The sequence below is a fragment of the Drosophila navojoa genome, chromosome 3, assembly GCF_054131105.1.
Source record: "Drosophila navojoa isolate 15081-1374.11 chromosome 3, UAZ_NAV_1.0, whole genome shotgun sequence".
Lineage (NCBI taxonomy): Eukaryota > Metazoa > Arthropoda > Insecta > Diptera > Drosophilidae > Drosophila > Drosophila navojoa.
In genome coordinates, this window is record NC_142891.1 from 13,153,836 (window position 1) to 13,164,526 (window position 10,691).

General features: G+C 36.2%; 2 protein-coding genes across 2 annotated transcripts; both read left to right on the forward strand.

The window, feature by feature from the left end:
• The first annotated feature begins 2,037 nt into the window (after positions 1 to 2,037).
• Positions 2,038 to 4,019, forward strand: LOC115565599 (putative cytochrome P450 28a5). The gene is made up of 6 exons (XM_089257454.1): positions 2,038 to 2,282; positions 2,341 to 2,587; positions 2,680 to 2,784; positions 2,837 to 3,386; positions 3,444 to 3,707; positions 3,774 to 4,019. The coding sequence occupies exons 1-6, from the start codon at positions 2,095 to 2,097 to the stop codon at positions 3,938 to 3,940; spliced, it is 1,521 nt and encodes a 506-aa protein (XP_089113580.1). The 5' UTR covers positions 2,038 to 2,094; the 3' UTR covers positions 3,941 to 4,019.
• Positions 4,020 to 6,397: 2,378 nt separating this feature from the next.
• On the forward strand, positions 6,398 to 8,583 carry LOC115563690 (putative cytochrome P450 28a5). The gene is made up of 6 exons (XM_030387074.2): positions 6,398 to 6,644; positions 6,710 to 6,956; positions 7,019 to 7,123; positions 7,186 to 7,735; positions 7,791 to 8,057; positions 8,126 to 8,583. Exons 1-6 carry the CDS (start codon positions 6,457 to 6,459, stop codon positions 8,290 to 8,292), a joined length of 1,524 nt encoding a protein of 507 aa, XP_030242934.1. The 5' UTR covers positions 6,398 to 6,456; the 3' UTR covers positions 8,293 to 8,583.
• The last annotated feature ends 2,108 nt before the right edge of the window (positions 8,584 to 10,691 follow it).

The following is a 10,691-nucleotide window of genomic DNA, read 5'->3' on the forward strand; positions in this document are numbered from 1 at the left end:
TATTTGATACAGTTACTTCAAATCTATAACTATATTAGTAGTAGTATTTTAAAGGTGCATTGGTTGTACTTTAATTAAATTAAAATTAAAGCTTGCATTATTTCTATGCTATTCAGCAAATTGAGTAATATCGTGAAACGAAATATTCGTGCTGCACTTTATTTAAATATTTCAACGGCTTTTCTATTTATGCTACTGTAGCCAACGAAAATATCTTGGAACAAGGAACTATCCGTTACCCTTTTCCCATTTCTTAATGTCTTGATTAGATATTGATAGAACCTTGATCTCATGTCATATTGTATATAAATTAATTGATTATACTAAGCCCGCATACAAATCTTTCTCAATTAGAGCTTTTAGTATTTAAGATAGCCTATATCAAGGATCATTCATCTGCAGTAATATTTTATTTCTCCTGACTTCGTTCATTGGAAACACTCTTCTTTTTCTTTATGCTACATATTTTTACTCCACCAAACGATGTACAATCAACCGCAGAAATATCCGAAATATAGCACAGTAATAAAACTTCTAGTTCGCATTTTAAATGCCGATGCACAACTTGAAATGGCGCATAATTTGGAGTCGCCACGCCTCGGCCACAGGGGCATAAATCTGCCGTCCATAGAATATGTTCATTGTGCATGGTTCCTGGCGCTTAAAAGCCGTTTAATAAGCCCGGCCACAACACATGACAAATGTGCCGGCCAAGAAGTGCATTGTGCGGCTGGAAGAAACCAGCAGAAGCCAGTCATTGCTGCCAGTCGATGCTGCGGCTGCGGCTGCGGCTGCTGCAATGCCCATAAATATCCAGCCGGTTGCTATTGAGAGGCTGACGTGGCACAGATACTTTGTCGCATAATAATTTCAGTAAATGGCTGTAAATAACGGACACTGTGCAGAATGGAGGCCATTGACCATCAACAACACAAATTCCTAGAAAAGCAATCTTCAGTCACTTTTGTATCTAGGCCCAATTACAAGTGTTTTGTTTTGGTCGAGTTGGTCGAGCAAATGGTTGACTGAGATATGCAATATCAATGCAAATATCAAATTTCTATGAGGTACTCGTGAAAGTATATCAAAATATCAATCTATCGATATTTTTTGTATAAAAAATATACTTATATTGGAATATTTTCTTTGCCTAAATATCGAATATTTATTGCGATATTTTTGATATATTTACGCTGCTCTTTCTTATAATAAGAATTCGTTCGTGCCTTAAAGTAATAAAAACAAGCGCTAGCATATTAAATAAGGCATTGCGAAAAACAAAACACTATGATGCAAATTATTGGAGCTAAATAATATAAATATTAATTAAAGGATACTTTTATTTAATATTCTTGATTTTTGGGAAGGATTTTAAATTTATTATGAGAAAAAAGTATTTTAAAAAAATTGAAATATATTGATATATCGATATTTTTAATTTTCATATCAAATATCTTATTGATATTATTTCAAAACGAAAAATATCATCGTTTAAATATTTTAAATATGTTGTGAAGTATGTAAACCAAGCAATTGATATAGAATTCTCATTACAGCTGTTCATCGCTTGATAGGAAAAAGCACAGCAATAGTTAGGAGCAATACTTAAAGAGCAGTTACACTGTCAACAAGTTCAAGGTTAAATATATTTATGCAAGTTGATTGTGGGTCACTCGTAAGCTTTTCTTTGTCAAGAGAATCAAAAGTGACTGGCTAGAAATTTCCCTGTAAATGCTTACGGGGTAAAGGCATTATGATTTACAAATTATTTGAGTTTAAATCTATATAAACATTTATTGAGGCAAGCAAAAAAAAAAAAGGAACTTTCTTATTTCATAAATGAAACAATTCCAAACAAGATGATTTTCGCTTAAATTTAAAATGTGTTTGCATTGCCGTGGTCTACCCAAGAGCTAACTCACTACAAAGCTTGAAAAGCTTTGACATTGTCTGTATAATATATACATATATATATGTATTCAAAATCAATCGTCTGAAAGCTCTGTGGCCGTGTGCTGCAACGCGCAGTGTGGAAATGACTCAGCTGCAGTCAATATCAATTGCATAGTTAGTGAGCATCTGGGTAAGGAAATCATGCTGGAAGTTACTTTAACCTTGCTGCTGATAGCTCTGGGCCTCTTCTATGCATTCATGACATGGAATTACGGATACTGGCGCAAGCGAAAGGTTCCGGGTCCTGCCCCAAGCATTCTCACAGGCAACTATCCGCATATGTTCAACATGAAACGTCATACTATCTACGATCTCAATGATATCTATAGGTAAATATAATTGAAATTGAATATGTGAAATGAAATAGGAATTGATTCCATATTGCAGAGAATACAAGCATCAGTTCGATGCCGTTGGCATTTACAAAGCTCGCTGTCCACAGTTGATGGTGATAAGTCCGCAGTTGGCCAAACGCGTCTTCGTCTCTGACTTCAAGCACTTTCACGACAATGAAGTCTCTCTGATGGTGACTGAAAAGTCCGATTACATATTTGCCAACAATCCGTTTACTCTCGTCGGCGAAGAGTGGAAAGAGCGACGCGCAGATGTTACTCCCGGTCTGACCATGGGTCGCGTAAGTTTCGACTAGAGAAAAGCAAGGAATTTTACGGAACTTTTACTGTGAGCAAGAGAAGTATGTTGACCTCCACTCATTTCCTCCTGCAGATCAAGACCGTCTATCCAGTGACCAATGAGGTATGCCGAAAGATGACCGAATGGCTACGCAAGCAAATACGTTCGCCTCCAAGTGGAGGCATTAATGCTAAAGATGTAAGACTCTGTTAAGTAAATGAGTATATGCCTCATATCATTGCTCCTTTAGGTGGGTCTGCGCTTCACAACCGAAATGGTCACCGATTGCGTGCTGGGCCTGAAGGCCGAGAGCTTCACAGATGAGCCATCACCAATTATGGGCTACATCAAGGCAATCCTTCACATGCCTTGGCCTTCCATCATATACCTTATGATAGCCAACTTTTTGCCCAGCATAAGGCTATTCTATAAAATGCGCCTTATTCCCTTGCCAATGGAGCACTACTTTGTGAATCTGATGCAAACTGCAATCGATGCGCGACAACAACAACTGGCAGTTGGAAAACAATTCGACCGCGGCGACTTCCTGGACTATATACTCCAGCTGGGCAGCAAGAAGAACCTGGATACTCGCCAATTGACCGCACACATAATGACCTTCCTGCTGGACGGATTCGAGACGACGGCCACAGTTCTCAGTCAGGTGCTCTTGCTGCTGGGCAGAGATGAGCAGGTGCAGCAGCGACTGCGCGAAGAGATCGAGGCCCATCTCAGTGACAAGGGCATCATTGAGTTTGAGAGGCTCAATGAGTTGCCCTTTCTGGATGCATGTATTCATGGTGAGTCAACGCTCAATGTAAGCCTTGAAATTATATCTGATTTCCTCGATACCACAGAAACCTTGCGCCTCTTTCCCCTATTTGTTGCCCGTAAACTGTGCACTGAGCCCATCGAGTTGCCCAACAAGAAGGGCGAGAGTTTCGTTGTGGAACGGGGCACCACGGTCATTGTGCCCCATTGCTGCTTCATGCTGGATGAGGAATATTTCCCCGATCCGCAGGCCTTCAACCCGGAACGATTCATGCAACCCGATGCTGTTAAGATGTTTCGAGAGCAAGGCGTCTTCAATGGCTTTGGTGATGGTCCGCGCATTTGCATAGGTAGAGCATTGGAGAGCAGACCATTTGAGTAAGGCTTATACAATTTATTTAATTTTTTGCTTGCAGGCATGCGCTTTGCCTTGATACAGATTAAGGCGGCCATCATCGAGGTGTTGACCAAGTTCAATATTCGTCTGAATCCCAAAACCCGCAAGGATATCCTATATGAGCCCTTGGCCTTTGTGACGACCCTGAAAGGCGGCATTTGGCTGGACTTTGAGGAGCGCCAATGAAGCGTAAATGACAATTTTTCAGCTATAAATTATTCATGCAAATATTTGAAAATATGCTAGCAGTATGTATATTTCTGTAGTTATAAATATATAAATAAAAGAGTATGCATTTTCTATTTTAAGTTGTTTTTTTATGCCACAGTATAAATATAAATGCTCATTTAAACATGAATACTATGGTACGTGTATTAAATAATAACCTGACTATTTCATATTCATTTTTAATATCCTAATATCCTATCCATTTAACTAAATTTTGGCAATGCAAAAAAAAAAAAAAAAAAAAAAAAAAAATTAATAAATAAATGAAATAAAATTAAATCTAAGAAAATGTATGAACGACAAATGCGGAAGTATGTATTGAGGTCAAAATTGTCAGAGACAAAGTGTTTATCGCCTATTCACTGTGGGTCAGCAGCTCTTAAACTGTAGATCGTTGTGTCTATGTGGGTAAAAAGCTTTACAAGCTTTTATTATGATTAGGCTCGACCTCAATAATCAAAACCTGAATTGATAACACTGAACCCCAAAATACACAAAATGTATAAATATTTATATGTATATAGAATTGAGATTTTGTGTGCATTGCAAATACTAAATAACTATTACTGCTGCTTTAATTATTTTAATAGTATATCTACTAATACTTATTGTATTACTTATCAATATTATTGTTATATATTATTATACTATTGTTGCTATTATTGAAAGAGTATAATAATTATAATAGTAAGTCTAAATTTATTACTGCTAAATATACATATATCTTTATCATTTATTTTATATTATTAACTCCTTTTATTACTATAAATCTTCAATTTTCCCTACTACTAATATTTACAAAAAAAATTTTATACACTAGTATTGTTTTTTATTATTTAATACTATTATTTCTATGTTATTAAGAATGTTTAATATTTGAGTAATAATAATATTTACATAATAATATTAATCTTATTTAACACTTATATACTTATATAATTTAATTTCACCATTTTATTTTTTTTATAATTATTTATTGTTTTTGCTTCTGCATTCATTTCATTTATTTATTATTTATTATTTATTATTTATTATTTATTATTTATTATTTATTATTTATTATTTATTATTTATTATTTATTATTTATTATTTATTATTTATTATTTATTATTATTATTTATTATTATATTATTTTATTATTATTATTAATTATTTATTATTTATTATTTATTATTTATTATTTATTATTTATTATTTATTATTTATTATTTATTATTTATTATTTATTTTTATTATTTATTATTTATTATTTATTATTTATTTTTTAATATTTATTCCTTATATTTACTACTTGAATAATGTTTTTGCATTTGATTATTCCGTTTGCTTTTAATTTATTTGTATTACATTATTTTTTATTTACTTTTTTATTTACATAATTAATTACCTTATTTTCAACTCAATTACACTTTCAATTTTGCGTCGTTATTTTATTTTTTATTTATATTCCGCATTCGTACACACATATTTGAGAGCCTGTCAAACACAATTATTGTTGTGCCTGCCGTCCACTCCACACCCATTTGTTTACTACTTCCTCCCTTTACCCCTCTCGCACATCGTTTACTCCCTCAAGCGTCAATTAAACGTTGTTTTGCATATATTAAAAAACGTGAAGCAAGCTTATACCATATCGAAACGAGTGAGTTCTGAGCGAATTGTATCTCTAATAAAAATAAACTATGTAGAAAAGTGTGTAGGAAATTAAATTTCAGTATATTTTAATATTTTTAAATGCTTGACCTATTTTTGATTTTTATTATATTTTTGTTGACAATTTTCATCCAACCTTTTATCTATATTTATTTATATTTATAACTACACTTAGTTTATAAATGTTAAATACTTCATTGAATATCATATTTATAGAGTATCAGCAGCGTCATCAAGTTCAAGGTTATATTTATTTATTTATTGCTGGCTGTGGGTCTCTCGCGTGCTTTTATTTAATTAACATTGCGCTACGAATAACAATGTGGAGACATCTAAGCGCAAATGCCGGACTAGGTGATTCTCTGTAGCTCCCAAATGGAACTTTGATACATCTAGAACTAACATAAGTAAACAACTAAGTACTTAAACTTCACAATCTATCGACTTAATATTCAATGCGAATCAGTTGGAGACCACAAATACCTGATAAGAATTTTGATTAATTTTTCAATATTGCATCATGCACAATGTGCGCAGGGTACAAATTTGTTTTATGGGTGGTCCAAAACCTCAATTGTTCTTAGAGATAGACAGCAAGTACAAATGGGCGCTGATAAGCTTTATCAGTGTGTATATACTTAGTATATTTTCAAATTAAATGTATTTTTGGATATAGTATGAGTGAGCACTAATCAGAAGAGAGCCAAACATAGATTCTCCGAAAGCTCTGTGACTGTCGACCCCAACAAGTCGTTGAAAATCCGTTCAGTCACAGTCAATTACGATCAGTTACTCGAGTCGGATCGTCAGACACATAATCATGCTGGAAGTTACGTTGGCATTGCTGCTCCTACTTGTGGGCCTCTTCTACGTATTCATGACATGGAATTTCGGCTACTGGCGCAAGCGAAAAGTCCCTGGTCCTGCCCCACGCCTTCTCACAGGCAACTATCCGCACATGTACAACATGAAGCGTCACGCAATCTACGATCTCAATGATATCTATAGGTAAATAATATAGATATAAGCTTAAATTGAAATCGATTCCACATTCTCTGTCTCTTTACTTGCAGAGAATACAAACATCAATTCGACGCAGTTGGCATTTATGGAGCTCGCACTCCCCAATTGCTGGTGATAAGCCCGCAGTTGGCTAGACGCGTCTTCGTCTCTGACTTCAGGTACTTCCACGACAATGAAGTCTCTCGTATGGTGGATGAGAAATCCGATTTCATATTTGCCAACAATCCGTTCTCCCTGATCGGAGACGAGTGGAAGCACCGACGCGCAGACGTTACTCCCGGACTAACCATGGGTCGCGTAGGTTTCGTGTAGAGAAAATCAAGGAATATCATAGAAATTGCACTCATTTCCTCCTCCAGATCAAGACCGTCTATCCAGTGACCAATGAGGTATGCCAAAAGATGACCGAGTGGCTACGCAAGCAAATACGTTCGCCTCCAAGTGAGGGCATCGATGCCAAAGCTGTAAGAGTTTGTTTTTAAATAGATGAATATATATCATATACCTCATCATATTACTCTCTCAGATGAGTCTGCGCTTCACAACCGAAATGGTCACCGATTGCGTGCTGGGCCTGAAGGCCGAGAGCTTCTCAGACAAGCCCACTCCAATCATGGGCTACATCGAGGAGCTCTTCAAGCAGTCCTGGGCTTTTATCATATACTTTATAATTGTCAGCACTTTGCCTGCGCTGCGACACGTCTTTAAGCTGCGCTTTGTGCCGCTGCGTATTGAAAACTTTTTTGTGAGTCTGATGCAAACGGCCATCGATGCACGACAACAACAACTGGCCGTTGGAAAGCAATTCGATCGCGTCGACTTCCTGGACTATATACTCCAGCTGGGCAGCAAGAAGAACCTGAATACTCGCCAATTGACCGCACACACAATGACCTTCCTGCTGGACGGATTCGAGACGACGGCCTCAGTACTTAGTCATATGCTCTTGCTGCTCGGCAGAGATGAGCAGGTGCAGCAGCGACTGCGCGAAGAGATCGAAGCCCATCTCAGTGACAAGGGCGTCATTGAGTTTGAGAGGCTCAATGAGTTGCCCTTCCTGGATGCATGTGTCCAGGGTAAGTCGGAGCTTATATTGATGCTCAACTATTTCTAATCACCTTTATTTCACAGAATCCTTACGCCTCTTCCCACCCGCCTTTATGTCGAGTAAACTGTGCACTGAACCCATCGAGCTGCCCAACAAAACCGGCGAGAACTTCGTTTTGGAGCGCGGCACCACGGTTATTGTGCCCCACTATTGCTTCATGCTCGATGAGGAATACTTCCCCAATCCGCAGGCCTTCAAGCCGGAACGCTTCATGCAACCCGATGCTGCTAAGATGTATCGAGAGCAAGGTGTCTTCATGGGCTTTGGTGATGGTCCGCGCATTTGCATAGGTGAGTGAAGACTTCTTTCATTTATATTTTAGCCATGATTAGTTATGATTTGACTTCTTTGATTCTAGGCATGCGCTTTGCATTGACACAGATCAAGGCCGCTGCCGTCGAGGTGTTGACCAAGTTCAATGTGCGCGTCAATCCGAAAACCATCAAAGATAACGAGTATGAGCCAACGGCGTTTATCACGACCCTGAGAGGCGGCATTTGGCTAGACTTTGAGTCGCGCCAATGACGGAAATATATATAGAGCAAATCAACTTTCAGGGGTATTTCACTCAGCAATGAAACGTTCACGACGAGCTCTCGCATATCAATTGACTCATCATCATTTAGCGCACAATCTGTGTGCACAACTTTCGCATTTCGATGTGAGGGATAGTGATACAGTCAGCCATGACAAAGTGAGGAAGTGGGTGCAATGATAAAATATAATTGATAATAGTTTTATTTTTCATTATCTTTTTATTGTGTTTTATTGTCTTTGAATATTTTCGATAATGTAATAAATATTACCAATATTTCAGCTGACAATGGAGTGTAATATTACAAGTGATTTCAGAGTACAGAAATAATAATAAAATAAATATGAATGATTTCAATTTGTAGTAATTGTTTAAATGGCATTATATTATTGGTAATATACCTTTTCAAAGCAGTGTTTAATTATCATAAAGGTCTTCTTTGTATATTTTTATTTATTTATGTATTTATTTATTGATATATTTATTTATGTATTTACTTATTTTTTTTTAGTTATTTATTTATTTTTTTTGTTATTAATTTATTTTTATATTAATTAATTTATTTATTTATTTATATATTTGTTTATTTACATATATACTTATTTATTTATATTTTTATTTATTTATCTATTTATTTATTTGTCTGTTTATTTATTTATTTAATTAATTCATTAATTTTTTTTTTTTTATTTATTTATGTATTTATTTATTTATTGTTTGTCCGCAATCGACAGTTTTACAAATTCTCTGGTTCTCTGATTAGAAAATCATTTGTATTGCAATACATTCATGAATATATATATTTCAATAAATCTTTTCAATTAAATTTGTAATTTATAAATAATTAAATATAATATTAAATAATAATTTAATAATTAATTGTTCATCTGCTGAGGCTTATCAAATCGATGAACTCAACTGGTTGGCCAGATCAATAATATGTAATATGCCTTGAAATTGAAATAATCTGATCTAATACATTTCAAGCATTTCCATGCAAGAGCATAAATTTTACTGCCCCAATTACTTACTTTAGTCAAGTTAAGTGACTGGACTTTAGTCACAGCACAATTGGCAGCCGTCACGTCTGAAAGAGTTAATTAAATGAGCGAAAATGTTTCAGTTGCAGTACAAAAATTTACGCTTAACTGGCTCAAATGCAATTAGGTATGCAAATTTAAAGGGCTTCTAAGATGGGAATCTAATTAAATCAAGCCGATTGCAGTTGCGTCTAATGCTCTGCATTGAGCTGAATATAGAATGTCTGGTGGAAAACGTCTGTCGCTATAAATACATTTGAAGGCACGTATATCAAAAAGGTGCAAAAAGCTTCAACTTACAGACGGCAGGCAGCTGTCTGCACTGAGCTCAAAGTAATGAAAAGTAAAAGTTGATTGAACTTCTAGGAGGTGATGTCAACAGCTGCTGATGATGTGCATATATATATGTATATAGTAGATATATGATAGTGAGGGTGCTTGCTGTCTGACAGACTCAGACTATATTGGCAGGTTCACAACTTATCGCTGCATAATTTTTGGCGCCTGGCAACGACCATCAACAACAACTGAAAATATGCGAATGTATGCCGAATAGATTTATGTTATTTATTTAGTAATTTATTCATGTCTGGCAAGCGCCTGGCACATGTTACTTGTCAGCGTCGCTCGAATCGTCCGATTGCCTGACTGTCACTCAGCCTGGCATTTGTCTAAATCATATTTCCCTCCATCAATGGCCCCATTGATGACATTTACATACATAGCCAGCTAATGTTAGTCAAAGAAATATATATTTTCGTTGAGTGCTCAAAGCTCAAATTCGATTCAATTAATAATGTGAAAAGTAGTTCAATTTGAGTGGTTGAATTGAGTGTGGCAAATCCAATTGGGAAATCAAAGGCACACACATCAAATTGCATTAGCTCAAGAGCGAGAGAGAGAGAGGGAGGAGGGAGAGATGGAGGTGAACTCAGGTGAGAGTTATGCATATGCACTTTATTCAGCCCGGCCACAAGTCCAAGTTCAATCTGCAATTTGCTGCGGCTCTGATTTGGCAAATTGTTTGCAGCAAAAACAAAAGGCGAAGACAAGCCCCAGCTTTGCCTAACAGCCAGCACGCCTCACTCTTGCCCCACTCCATGGCAATTTATATATTGTCTGGCAGTTTGGCCTCTCCCCCACCCCGATTGTCTGTTTGCTGCTCAAAGGTTGAGCGTAGTTCAAATTGTTTGCCAGGTGTTTTCCCAGCAGCACTTTTTCTTGGCTATTTGATCTGTGATTGAGCTGAATGAGCAAATAAACTTGTGGCTGAACTTCGGCTCCGGCTTCGAATCTGGCTCCCTCTGCACTCGATGGAGCGTTGAGACCAAGCTGCAAAGCTGATTGAG

Coding starts and splice junctions, on each gene's coding strand:
- LOC115565599 (XM_089257454.1), top strand. CDS start 2,095: ATGCTGGAAGTTACTTTAACCTTGCTGCTGATAGCTCTGGGCCTCTTC. Junction 2,283..2,340: donor GATCTCAATGATATCTATAG/GTAAATATAATT, acceptor TCCATATTGCAG/AGAATACAAGCATCAGTTCG. Junction 3,708..3,773: donor TGGTCCGCGCATTTGCATAG/GTAGAGCATTGG, acceptor TTTTGCTTGCAG/GCATGCGCTTTGCCTTGATA.
- LOC115563690 (XM_030387074.2), top strand. CDS start 6,457: ATGCTGGAAGTTACGTTGGCATTGCTGCTCCTACTTGTGGGCCTCTTC. Junction 7,736..7,790: donor CCTGGATGCATGTGTCCAGG/GTAAGTCGGAGC, acceptor TTTATTTCACAG/AATCCTTACGCCTCTTCCCA. Junction 8,058..8,125: donor TGGTCCGCGCATTTGCATAG/GTGAGTGAAGAC, acceptor CTTTGATTCTAG/GCATGCGCTTTGCATTGACA.